Source organism: Vidua macroura, chromosome 1 (genome assembly GCF_024509145.1).
Source record: "Vidua macroura isolate BioBank_ID:100142 chromosome 1, ASM2450914v1, whole genome shotgun sequence".
Taxonomy (NCBI): domain Eukaryota; kingdom Metazoa; phylum Chordata; class Aves; order Passeriformes; family Viduidae; genus Vidua; species Vidua macroura.
Genome location: NC_071571.1, coordinates 122,284,641 through 122,298,272, shown reverse-complemented (window position 1 = coordinate 122,298,272; position 13,632 = coordinate 122,284,641). Strand labels below are relative to the sequence as shown.

Sequence of the window (13,632 nt, the reverse complement as noted above, 5' to 3'; positions counted from 1 at the left end):
GACACAGCCGATCCGGGACACAGCCGGTGCTCGGGACACAGTCAGTGTTTAGGACACAGCCCGTGCTCGGGACACTGCCGGTGCTCGAAAAACAGCCGCTCCCGGGACACAGCCGGATCCCGGGACACAGCCGGATCCCGGGACACAGCCGATCCCGGGACACAGCCCGTGCCCGGGACACAGCCGGCCCGGGACACAGCCGATCCCGGGACACAGCCCGTGCCCGGGACACAGCCGATCCCGGGACACCGCCCGTGCCCGGGACGCAGCCGATCTCGGGACACAGCCCGTGCCCGGGATACAGCCGATCCCGGGACACAGCCGATCCCGGGACACAGCCCGTGCCCGGGACGCAGCCGATCCCGGGACACAGCCGATCCCGGGACACAGCCCGTGCCCGGGATACAGCCGATCCCGGGACGCAGCCGGCTCCAGCCCTGTTGGGCGGAAGCAGTTCCCAGACACTTTTACCTCAGGCACTCGCCGGACACCCCGGCGCTCGCACGGCGGTCAGGCACAACGGCGGACGTCCAAACCCGGGGTCCTGCCGGCGGGCAGGGCCTCGCCTGCGCGGGCGAATGAGCTAAGAGCGCGCCGCGCACGCGCACGCCCCTCTCTTCCGGCGCTGACCATGGCGGACAAGGAGTGAGTCCCGTCCCGCCCGCCGCCATCCGCCGCCATCCGCGGCCGCCGCGCCGCCCGAGTCCTGCTCGCGCCGCCCCCGGGGCCGCCGCGCCTCCGCCGGGGCTGGGAGCGGTGGGAGGGGAGGGACCGGCGCGGCGGAGATGGAGCCGGCCCGGCCCTTCCGCAGGCGGCGGCTGCGGCCGCCGGCCCTTGGCGGGGTGGGGAGGGAGAGCGGGCCCCGAGCGCCGTCGTGGCCGGGGAATGTGGGGCCGGGGCGGCGAGTTCCTCTCGAGTGGGCGAGCGGGCAGGGCTGTGTTGGGCCTGGAGCTGGGAGCGATTGTCCGTCGGGCCGGTGTAGGCGCTCGTCAGGGTGATTGTGGCTCTAAAAACGCTGCTCTGACAAGTTTTGTCGTGTCTAAGAGTTTAAAGTCTCCGGGACAAGAGGGAACGGGGCACAGAGTGATGCCTGAAGTTGAGGAGGAACTTCTTTTCCGTACGGGTGACCACGCACTGGAACAGGTTGTCCAGAGGGGATATGGAGTCTCCCTCGCTGGGGGTGTTCAGAACCGTCCGGATGCAACCTGTGCCATGTGCTCTGGGACGATCCTGCTTGAGCAGGGAGCTGGGACCAGATGACCCACTGTGGTCCCTTCCAACATCACCCACTCTGTCATAGTCTGAGCAAGTTGAGAGTCCTGTCAAATAAATTCCACAGTACTTCCAAATAAGCTTTTCCTGTTCAAGCACCTGTTGAAATGTATATCGATCAGAGAGAAGTTATCTTGAAATGACTTTGTTTTCTTAGCAGTTGTAGCAAGGGAGGACAGTCTTTGTAGTTACAGTTGTGTGCAGCTCTGGTTCGTCTGTCAGGGTTTCTTGTCTGGTACAAAATGTAAATGGTCTAGGTTCTGAACCAGAAAATCACCCAGTTCAGTCCCAGGGAGCTGTCCTGGGATGCTCTTCCAGGCCTGGGAACAGTGAGGATGAGGAAGATGCAGTGAAATGGCTCAAGGTAGCAAGGCCTGCACACATGTTATGTTTGAGAGCTTTGATGTTTGTCATATGTACTGTCACTGAGTTTCTTTCTACCAGCTAAAAGCTTTTATTTCTATTTTCATTTAGAGTAAAGAAGGTGCCCTCTGTGCCCGAGAGCCTGCTGAAGAAGCGGCAGGCCTACGCGGTCATGAAAGCCAAACGTCAGAAGAAGATTTTGGCTATAAAAAAGGTGACTGTCCTCTGATCCCTTGACCTAGATTGCTTATATGCTGCAGTAGCAGCTGCTGCTACTCTGATGCAGTACAGAAATTCACAGTATGTTGATATTTTCTTTAAGTTTTGTACTAAAATTGGCTTTTAGTGGCTGATAACAAAGTTCTGGGCATCACTGAGGGTTGTTCTGAGTTGTATGATACTGATCTGCATTACTTGGGGGAAGTTCTAGAACGTGGCATGTTACTTGAAGGTGATTTTCATGTGTTAAAAGGCATTTTGTAACTTTAAGCCATTTCCAATTTATTGCAGTACCGCAAGGCACAAAGGAAGCTCATCTATGCAAGAGCCCAGGCTTACCACAAGGAGTACAGGCACATGTACAGGCAGGAGATCCGTATGGCCAGGATGGCCCGGAAAGCTGGCAATTACTACGTCCCAGCTGAGCCAAAACTGGCATTTGTGATCAGGATAAGAGGGTAAGGTTGTGTACAGATATAGGCAATTTTATGTTCAAAAGTACTGAAGTTGGCTTTTGTGTTGCCTCTCTGTTTTGAGGACTTAAATACATCAACAAGATAAGCTTTCTACCAGTGGCTTGAGAAGTTGTTGGTAGATACTGTACATGCCCTTGAGGAGTGTTTAAGGGCTAAATCATTTTGCTGCCTACTGTCTTCAGGAATCCCTGATTTTTAAGAAGACAAGGCTGAAAATACATGCAGACAATTATTCTTTCTCACCTTTAACTTGGTAAAATTACATGCTCTATTCCCAAATATTCTGCTGAGCTGTTCTTCAAGTGTTTGTTTTGTTCTACTCTGGTAAAGTGTTACAGAAAACTAAAAAATAGGTGTGATTAGAAGAATTATGTTCAGGGTAGCGCAAGGCTAGTTCTAAATTGTTTCAGTATAATACTTAGTTATTTTCATGGAAATGGATGTTTTAACTTCATACTGAAATGTATAGCAGTAGTAAGTTAATTTACTAAGCTTGCTTTGTGTAATTCATGAAATGTGTTTTCGTATGGGAACAGTGCTTTTGTGTTGAGGGGTTGTTTTTTAACCTGATACGTAGCTACCTGGGATGTTGATAATTCAGACTGTTTCACTTTCTTCTCCAGTACCAATGGTGTCAGCCCTAAGGTTCGAAAGGTTCTGCAGCTTCTTCGCCTGCGGCAGATTTTTAACGGCACCTTTGTAAAACTCAACAAAGCCTCTATCAACATGTTGCGGATTGTTGAACCCTACATTGCCTGGGGGTGAGTGAAAGGCCCAAGGCCCAGTTGTACCTAATCAGGGTGCAAGTGTTGAGCAGGTTTTGCATTTTGCTATTCTGGACTTGCAGGGGTTTTTTATCTTTTGTGTCTTGCCTGTCTTTGAATTGAAAACATGGTTAAGGCAGTGCTTTAAAGGTAATGGCTGCTAGGTATGATTGCACTCTCATACTGGTATTCTTGGGAAGTTGGTGTGAGATCTGCTTCTCTCTTGCTTTTGTGTTTAAATGTGGGACATGCTGAAATGATCTTTAGTTGTTTGGTGTGGAAGTCCAGATCAGGGATGTTAACATTGCCCTGAAATGTAGCTGGCAAAGACTTAAAATTCTTTTTTTGAACGTGACTGTTTTGTTTCAGTTACCCCAACCTGAAGTCTGTGCATGAGCTGATCTACAAGCGAGGTTACGGCAAGATCAACAAGCAGCGCATTGCTCTGACAGACAACCGCCTGATCCAGAAACGCCTTGGTAAATTCTACTGAGCAAAACGGGAAGCCAGCTGCTCCCCTTGGGGTGATCAGTGCTGAGCTGGGCAACTGTCCTTACGTGTCACTGGAGTACACTGGTGTTTAGTTAGGATCTCTACTTCTGTCCGAGTTGTTTAATACAAAGTGAACTGGAAGCAACTTCCATCATAAAGTATTGAAAACAGGTGTAAAGAATCAAATATTAGCCTTTTAAATTTGTAATGTTAAATGTAACCTCTTTGACCTTTGTGGGGTCAGTATGTCTTTGAGTAAAGAAAAGGTGCTGTGGCATGAAAAAGTCATCACAGCTTTGAACTTTCAGACTTTAATATTAGACATTTTGTTTTTGACTTTTGTGATCTGGTAAACAGACTTTTTAAACTTGTTGAAAGAACTATGTAGTGATCAGTGTATTCAGTAAAAGCAAAGCATGATGAACAGTTGGGATATAGGCTGCTCTGGGAAGATCCCTTCTCTTGCAGTTATGCCAGAATGAGTGAAAGTGACCACTCAAGTCTCTCCCTTTTTTTGGCACTTGATTTGCATTTTCCTTCAGATTAGGCTGTGTCCTGGGTATTTCTTTTCCTGTGCTGTGGATAAATATCTTAAAGATACATGTATTCTGCTGTAATCTCTTTTTAGCACTATGTTTTACAAGAGTTAACTTGTAACATACTGCTGAAGACTCTGGAAAAGCATTAAGGAAACATGCTGTAGCATTTATTCAGCATCCTAATTTAATAGCTAGCGAGTTTCCCCGAGTTACACATTGCAGTGGTTTAGGTGTATTTAATCTAGCTTTTCTCCAAAGAACAGTTTTCCTAAGATTCAGTAAGTGCGGGTTGTTTTTTATTGTTTCTCACTGCTGGCAGCAAATATTTAACAGTTGAAACTGATGCCTCTTGCCAAGTATGCCATCTAAATGTTGACTTGGCTGCAGCTAATCCATTTTAATTGGAAAAGTCAGTCATTCAGTTTCACAACAAAGTGAGTGGTTTCTGACTTCCTGAAGTTTATCAAAATAAGTAGGCACGACAGTAACAATGTGATAATTTTTAGTTTGTTATTGACCAGTGCCTCTGAAGTCTTTCTGAAAACTGTGTCTGAATTTTAGGAAAGCTTGGCATCATCTGCATGGAAGATGTGATCCATGAAATTTACACTGTTGGCAAGAACTTCAAAGTTGTGAACAACTTCCTTTGGCCCTTCAAGTTATCCTCTCCTCGGGGTGGAATGAAGAAGAAAACAATCCACTTTGTGGAAGGTGGGGATGCTGGTAACAGAGAAGACCAGATCAACAGACTCATAAGGAGAATGAACTAATGGTGAGATACTGCCCAAGGCAATCAACTGTTCAGCTCTGCAGGCTGCTGTCATTATTGGTCAGACATTCACATTTAATAGATGCTCGCTCATTCTTGGGTGGTACCTACAGTATAAAGCTACTTGCACAACATAGTGTTCTGGTTTTATTTTGGAAGTCCTACTAAAGCTTAATTGTTTGGGAAGTTAAATTGTCAGTGTCACTGATATGTTTAGGAAATACAAACATTACCAATAACTTGTTTTAAAGCCTTGTTTGGTTTTGTGTTGGGAAGCCTTGAGATCTTGGCTAAAACTTTCAAGCCTCATTAATAATCTGTTAATAGTATTGAAGTCTTGTGATTGCAAGTACCATATTTTTTTCAGGTTTTCTAGAAAAGCCTGATTAGGAGTGGTCTAAAATTTCAGCTTGTTCAAGCTTCACAATTATTCATTTAAAGCTTTCATGTATAGTGACCGAGTTAGTAATTTTGAAAGACTGATTTGCCCATTTGAGTAGTCTGTCCTTTAAAAATGAGAAGGTTTATTAACACTTAGAGTGATTTAACAGTGACAGCTGTGTCCTAAAAGTAAGACCTACTCCAAACAATGTCTTATTTGTTGTTGTCACTCTGCTGTTCCTGCTTTGGTGAGAAGTCTCTGCCATTCAAAGCCAACACTTTTGCAGAGTTCTTGTACTTCGCTTTGCTTTTTAGACACTAAACTACTAACACTAAGTGTTGCCCATATCTTAGTTTCAGTCAATTATCTTTTTGGTTTGACAGGTATGCTGGAATTTAAGAAAATTTCATTGTCTTAGGATATTTGGAAAGGATATCAAACAAAAACCTAATTTTCCCCAAACTTATTCCTCCAAAGTCAAAATGGTTATTTTGCTTGGTTTGTTGGGATTTGTTTGGCTTAGGGGTTTTGTTTGGTTGTTTTTTGTAAGGTTCTGTTTTTTCTTTTAGATCAGATATGCAGTTTACTTACGGATTTCTAGCTTCAGAGGATTGGTTCATAAAAATGGGTAGTGTTGTAACTTTACAGTTTAAAACGGGTGCAGTTGCATTTGGATGATTCAGAAATTTTCTAAAATTCGGAAATAAAAGTTTCTGAAGGGAAGGAAGTTCTATGTTGTTTTGTTTTGTTTTGTTTTTCCCTCAAGTCTTTTAAAAATACTTTTACAGCAAATTGAGCTCATTGGAGTCTGCTTTCTGTCCAAGGAGCTAAAGGAGATCTAGGAGATACTTTCCGTTTGATTGACAGTGTTAATTCTTGAAGCATTTTTTGTAGGCTGCTGATTTCCTCAGTTAAAGCTCCTTGCATGTTGTGCTGTTATCTCCCCTGTGTGAAGTCAGCAGAGTTTTAAAGCACTACTGACATGGCATGTGGAAATTGCAACTTCAGGAAAATAGTTCCTTACAGGGACAGTGTTCTTGAAAAGCCTTTTAGCTCAACTATGGAAAGATGTTGGTAACTGAGGAGCAGAATTGCTGTAACGTTTGGTGCCTGGGGTGATGCTAAGTTACTCCCAGTACTATTCTTGTAGAAATTTTGCTGCTGGTAGCAGAAACTTGGAAGTTCAGTACTGGCAAATGTGTCCTTGAAGTTGGTGCATAGCCAAGGCTGAGGAGGACTGTGTGCTCCTGTCTTGATTTCTGAGCATGATGCTGTTTTTAATGGAAACACTGCAACTTTTCTGTCAGTGTAGATCTTTTCTCCTCTATCTTCCCTGGTAAAGGAAAGACAGATGTATACTGGTAGTGTTGTTTTCAGGAGCCTTCCTAGAGATGGGAAGCTTCTAGTTCACTATTGCAGTTGCTGTAAATGCCTGGGAGGATAGGTGTACTGGCAGAGAAACAAGGGATATTCATTCATCTAATTGCTCATGTGTTTCACTGGACTTGTAGCTCAGCATCCCATATAAGTGGCATACATTAGAACTTTATTTCATATTTTAATTTAGAAAATGACCTTGTAGTTTCTTATTTTATGCTTATAAGCAGTTGTTATGGTTTTCCTGTAAACGAAATCTAAGATAACTGATTGTTCTTGTCTCTTCAATTTTTGCTGCTGTGAATAGAGCACATGTTTAAAATGCAAGTAGCCTAGATGTAGAAAATAGAAGAATGTTGTAGTTTCTGCTGAGGTTGTAGATGCTGCTGAAGGCAAACTAGAGTAGTAGGTTCAGGTGCCATACTGGCAGTACTCTCTGGATAATGTCATTATGAAGGGCTGTGTATCTAAAGAAGAGTATTCCTCTTTCCTACAAGTAGTTAGTTTCCTGCTGTTTGTCTTTATTTCTTATTCTATTTGTCACTTATTTCTTAAGTGATAGTCTCAAGTGAATGAAAAAAATAGACTTCCAGTACTGATTTATTCATACAGACTGGGAGGAAAGAGCATAGTACTTGAAAGCAAATGTTGACAATCAGTCTTGGCAACATACTGAATTTCATCAGTTTTTCAAGCAAACTTTACAGAAACTGGACCCAAGTCAGCTTTTTTGCTTTCATTTTTGTATGTGAACAGTCTCTGAAATGTGCCAAAAATGAGAGTGAAGCAAAAGTTAGAATATGCACAATGTCTTGGCATGTCTTTAAATATCAAGTATACGTATTATTGGTTCAAGGCAGAAATGTTTATCCTGTTAGGTCTGGTATTCAAAATCTATTTTCAGTGAAGAGTTGTTAATGTAGAAATTAGTTACTGTGTGTGAGACTACTGCAGTCTTAAATAATGTATTACTTTTTCATGTGGCTAGAGTTGTTTCAGATCTACACGTGCCTAATGATACCTTTTTCTTCTTTGCCTTGCAGGTGCCCAGCTGCAATATTTCAAAGATGCCCATCTGCAATATATCAAGGTCTGGTCTATTAATAAAACAATCTTGCACAAAACAGTCTGTTGTCTCAATTGGTCTCTTATGATCCTCTTCTGAAGTGGCAGCGTTTGTCAGATTCAGTTTGGAGTCATGTGTTTCAAAGAGCCATAGTTTGAATTAGCAGTAGATGTATGTATGTAGATACTGCTTAACCTTCATTTGGAGGAGGAAAATTTGGACAGATTTGTGCAGGTAACAGATGAGGTTTTGAGTTGCAACAATAGATGGCAAACTGATCTGTGTGCTGTTGTTGAGTGGGCAGGGTTCCTGCTTAGTTGTAGTGCACCAGAGAGCTGTGTGAAAATCTTTTTATGTAAAGAAGCAGCAAGTGTAAATCTGTTCTTAACATCTTAAGATCAGAGAATCATACAGTGGCCTATGTTGGAAGGGATCTTGAAGAAAAAATTAATTTCAATCCCCCTACCATGAACACCTTTCACTAAACCAGGTTGTTCAGAGCTCCATCCAACCTGGCCTTGAGCACTTCCAGGAATGGGCATCCACAGCTTCTCTGGCTGACCTGTTCCAGTGCCTCACCATCCTCACAGTAAAGAATTTCTTCCTAAAATCTACTCTCAATTTGAAGCCATTGCCCCTTGTCCTGTCCCTACATACCCTGGTTAAAACATCCCTCTCCATCTTTATTGTAGGCTCCCTTCAGGTACTGGAAGGCCACAATTAGGTCGCCCTGAAGTCTTCTCTTGCCCAGGCTGAATAATTCTGATTCTTTCAGCCTGTCCTCATGGGAGAGGTGCTCCATCCCCCTAGTCTTCCTAATGACCCTCCTCTGTACTTTGTTCAATTGGTTGATGTCCTTGCAGTGCTGGGGACCTCTGAGCTGGATAATTCCAGCTTTGAAACATCTTCAGGTATTTTTTACCAAGGAAGCATAAAATACTTAACAAAATAATATTTTTTTTTCACATTCAATGTAATCACTCAGTTTAATGACATAATGTGTTTGCAGTGTTAGACTGCAGATACTATAAAGTGGAAGAGCACAGTATTCATGAGCATATGATGAGTTGCTGATAAATGTGTAGGTGTAGTAGAGAACAGATTAGAAAGCCAGTGGTAAAACACGTAACTGCATTCAGACTGATTTCTCATCTTGCAAGCACTTTACTGGAGGAGTCTTAGCTTGCTGAGGCATTTGGTGCAACAGATCAACAAGTTGTGTCTGCTCTGACTGAAATACTTTTTTCAGGTCAGGTACAGGCAAGCTATATTAAAACTGCTAGTGAAGGAACTCCATATCAAATTCATTGTCATTGATTTTTGTGACAATTTCTGCAAGAGCTTATTTCTGCACTTCAGTTTAAAGTAAACAACAGTAGTTTATTAAAGTTTCTCAGAAGCTAGTTTTTAAATAGCATGGAAATTTATGATGGCAGCTTAACTAAAAATAGTTGGGTGCTTTTGTTTGTGAATGCATTTGGACATTGGCAAAAGATCTGAGTGTCAGTCACTGGGTCAGTGTTTCCTGCTACTTGAACAAGAGAGTTCTAAAACCAGAACTAATAATTCCCCTATTGTGAGCCAAGCTCCCAAATGGAGTAACGCAGCTGCTTGTGTGTCTAAATACAAAAGTACCAACACCTTAGTCCATTTAAGCTAACTGCACTAAATCAGAAAAATTAAGCATTTCATTACAGCTATTCAGTGCAAGTAATGGGACTACATGCTTGAAGAGGTTTAATGAGTCAATGAGTTGGAAACCATAAAAGTATTTCATTAGGCATTTTCATAAAGTGAGTGATAAGCTGTTTTACAAGGAAGAAAAGCATTTTTGTAAAGTTGCTGGATGAAGGGAAAATATTATGGTGAAAATTACAATAATCACATTGCATAATTAATGGAATTGATTTTGTAAGAGTACAGTCTTCAGTTTAGAATTGCACCAACAAGCAATGAATTTTGCGTGTTGGGAGGGATGTACCCAAGAAAAGTCAGTTGACCTTGGTATCCCTGTTCATTTGTTTCAGTTGGTAGTGTGTTCACTACTTCCCTACGGCATTTTCACTTATTTTCCTCTGACTCACACACGTGTTCTAGTTTCTTAACTCATTTTGCACATTTTGCAAGCATAATAAAGCCATACAAATGGATCACAGACATTGTATGATAGGTATAGAGCAGAAAATATGAGCTCATTAAATTAATCAGTTCTGTAGGACCTTGCTTGTCTGATAAGAGTGCCCTATAGGTCCCAGATTTTGTTTAAAGGAGTACATTGTAAAGCATTAGTGAGGAGAAAGTTAATTTGGTTTTCATGGTATTTAAGCAACTCATTTTTCTTGCCTACCTCTGAAATCCTCTTTCAGGTAACAGCTGCAAAACATTAATACATAGTGTGGAAATTAATACTAAAGTGTAGCTGTGTTTGAGGCAGTAATTTGGTGTAATTGCTCACCTTTTATGGGATAGCTTTCAGGATTTTTGGTGCTGGTTTTCAGGCATGTTTCATAGTAGGTGTTTACAGAAACAGCTCACAATCTGATAGCTAAGGTCAGAATTTGCACTAGAAATGTGGTACAGTCTACTTAATGCATACATTTTGGAGCATTTATGAGGCAATTTAAGTTTAAAATGTAGCAGACAAAGACAATCCCTAAACAAAAATTAATTCAGATTCTTTGTCAACATTCTATGATAAAGTTCAGGTTCTTGGAAACACATTGTTACTCGTTCACTGTCCATAACTGCCAGCTGCTGACACGTTCTGAAATAAAGTTTCTGTGGACTCCTCTCCCCTTTCAGAATGACCAACATCTTCCTGTTAGTTCCTCAGAACTGAAGCCAGAAGCTTTACCTAATAGCTATTGGAGAAGCAACAGGAGACTGAAATGCTAACAACTCACAAATTTTTCAGGCATGCTAAGGTTTATATGCTTTACAGTTAATTGATACGCCTTTCTTTGCTGGTGTCCAGCTCATACAGCCTGTTTTCACTATCACCAAGTGTAAAGTCATACATCTGGAAACGGAATGGGAGCCCATCCCAAGGATCAGTGTTTCGAGAGAAAGTTCGGAGACATGATGGATAGTCAGCTGGACGTAAGCCCCCACTTGGCCAAATGCAATTCTTGGATGCATTAGAAAGAGAATATCAAATGGTATGGGGGAGGCAATTCTACTTTTGTTCCAGTAGTGCTTACATTAGTGCCAAATGCAGTCTCCAGTTCTTGTGCCAAAAATCAAGCACATGCCTTGTAATACTCGCAGCCCTTACTTTAAAGGCAGACATGGTTACAAAATGAGTATCTACCTATAATTGCCTCCATGAAGAAAAGTAGTTTGATAATAGAGAATTCTTTGATCTAACAAAGCTATAATAGGATGAAATGTCTTGAAATTGAATCCAGATAAATGTTGGGCTTTAAGCAAACAATTTTAATGGAACATAATTAGACACTGGAACACTTAACCAGTGGTGTGCCAGATTCTTTGCCAGTGGTCATTTCTAAATAGAAGCTTTCAGTTTTTCTTTCGTTAAAGCATATGCTATATTTCTAAGAGATTTGTTGAGGGCAGTCCTGGTGCCTCTTGCTCAGCAGAAGTTACTAAATGCAGGCCCTGTGGGTACTTGAGAGATACAAGTTAGAGCCTTGTTTTAAGGTGTCTGGCCACCCAGAGTGACATTCAGAATGGTGATGGTGAGTGTTACATGCTTCATAAGGGAACTTGGACTACAAAGTCCAAGCGTAGTGCACAACGGGGTGAATCACCTAAACCTCAGCATAAGCAGGGCGCAGGAGAGAGATGGTAGGACTTATATACCTCTATGGGCTTTGCTGCTTCTGTCTGTTTGGAATCCAGATCTGACAGCCCTCTCCTAAGAACTGGAACCCATGCGCTGTTTTGAGAATTGAGTAGCGCTTACTGTCCATGTTGAGTCCTCAGCAAGCAGAATGGTGTTCCTGCTTCATCCAACAGGTTTGCTGGTTTGCTTATACTTAAGCAATGGGTTTGTTCAAACCATTCCTCCCATGTCCCATCTTCCAGAAGATTGTCCTTTCCACAGAACTGTAGGTGAGAAAATCTCAGCATGTTGCTCCTTATTGAAGCTGCACCAAAAATCTAAGGCAGGCAGAAGACCAAAATTTTAGTTTAGATTAGGAAACTGCAGAGCAGACAGGTATGGATCTGAAAACAGTCAAGTTTAGAATGGAACAAAATCTTAATCTCCCGAATCCCAGGCAAAATGTTCTGCTTAACTAGTTTTGTCAGGTCTAAATTGTAGTGAGAATTTCTTTGTCTTCCTGGATCTTTTGTATGATTATGTCCAGGTCTCTTCTATAATGTTCCCATTCTTGGCATACTTGAATCTTTCTAAAAGCATTTGTACTACACCAGACCATTCCAGGCATTTTAGATCCCTAAAACAAGCAGGTTTAGATGTAAGTAAGTTTTTACATGTTGCAGTTCTTCATGAGTGAAAAGCCTGAAAAAGTACTGAGCTCATGAAGTGCAAGTGCTAAGAACTAGGATGTTCAGAAACAATTTTCTACATGTAGTTTTTTAGTCAGTCTGTAGATGATCACACCAGCCATTTCTAGCCTAAGTGGTGAATACTAAGTACTTTTGATCTTGGCCATCTTGCAAATAAGAGCAAATTTTTGAAGTCCCGAGCTGTAAACAATATTCCCTGATTTATTTTTCTAAAGATAAAAAATCTGCTTTTGCATGTTTTTGCAGTTTGAATACTGCTAATATTTCTTCATATAAAATATTAATTGCAGAAAATCTTTCATGATGAAATAAGTAGGTACTTGGAGGAAAACAATGAAAAATAAGGGCATGTGCAATCATAGGGCCATGGGGTCTGTATGGGGAGGAAGTCACATAAAGTTAAGTCTATGGTAGAGGAGGAAAAGGGAGCAGAGGGAGGTGTAAGCAGCAGTGTAACTCTTCACTTGTTTAGCACTGTTTTGGCAGTCCAGAGGGGCTGTAAATCCAGTTTAACTAGCCAACATGCCACATGCTTTACATGCTTCCTATCCTGAGTTGCTCTGGCAGTCAGAGGCATGTTGTACAACTTAACCACTCCTTGGAGTCTGCCTGGGGTGTTGGATGTCTCCTGATGAGTGTGTGCTGCCCAGGCCCTGCAGTGCTGCCATGGAGCTCTACCCATGGCACATTTCCCTTCTTTCTGCACTTTGTTAGGAGCTGTGCAAGGATTACCTCATTGACATATCTGATGGCAGCTGTTATCCACAATATTATGCTCTTTATTGCACTATAAAATCCAGTTGAAGATTTCAAGTCCTGATCATTCCAAGTATCTCATGAATAGAATAACACAGTAGTACCTCATCATTTCAGCACAATGCTTGTTTAATTTTTTGATACTAATACTGTATTTCACATGTCATTATAACAAGGCCTCCAAGATAAAAAGAAATAAGATACAATGAAGCAAGACAAGTAGGAAAATGGGATTCAAGGAAGGCTCTAGGCATACTTGGTTTAAGTTTGAAAAACAGATAGACTTTATCTTCTTGTGCTAGGTATTATTTAACAACTGAACTGTAAGAGAACATGTTTAACTAGTAATACTGGCCTTTTTTGTGTCAATTCTAATTTTCTAATTTTAAGTACTCTTTTTTTAACCTGCACTTCTTTTTTAATCTTAACTCTTTTTTCCTTCCTAGTTCTGAAATACAGTAGGTGAGGCTTTTCTGTATACCAATGGTCTCCTAATATACACTTACACACATGCTTTGTGGGAGCAGCCATCAGAATTGAAAGTGCATAATCACCAAACCATAGAATAGTATCCTGAATTGGAAGGGAACAGCAAGGATCACTAAGTCTGACTCCTAGTCCTGCACAGCACTATCCCCCAGAATCACCATGTGCCTGAGAGCA

General features: G+C 41.9%; 1 protein-coding gene across 1 annotated transcript; it reads left to right on the top strand.

The window, feature by feature from the left end:
* Positions 1–541: 541 nt before the first annotated feature.
* Positions 542–7,777, top strand: RPL7 (ribosomal protein L7). The gene is made up of 7 exons (XM_053973756.1): positions 542–645; positions 1,747–1,849; positions 2,146–2,312; positions 2,954–3,091; positions 3,464–3,573; positions 4,687–4,897; positions 7,697–7,777. The coding sequence occupies exons 1-6, from the start codon at positions 632–634 to the stop codon at positions 4,893–4,895; spliced, it is 741 nt and encodes a 246-aa protein (XP_053829731.1). The 5' UTR covers positions 542–631; the 3' UTR covers positions 4,896–4,897; positions 7,697–7,777.
* Positions 7,778–13,632: the final 5,855 nt, after the last annotated feature.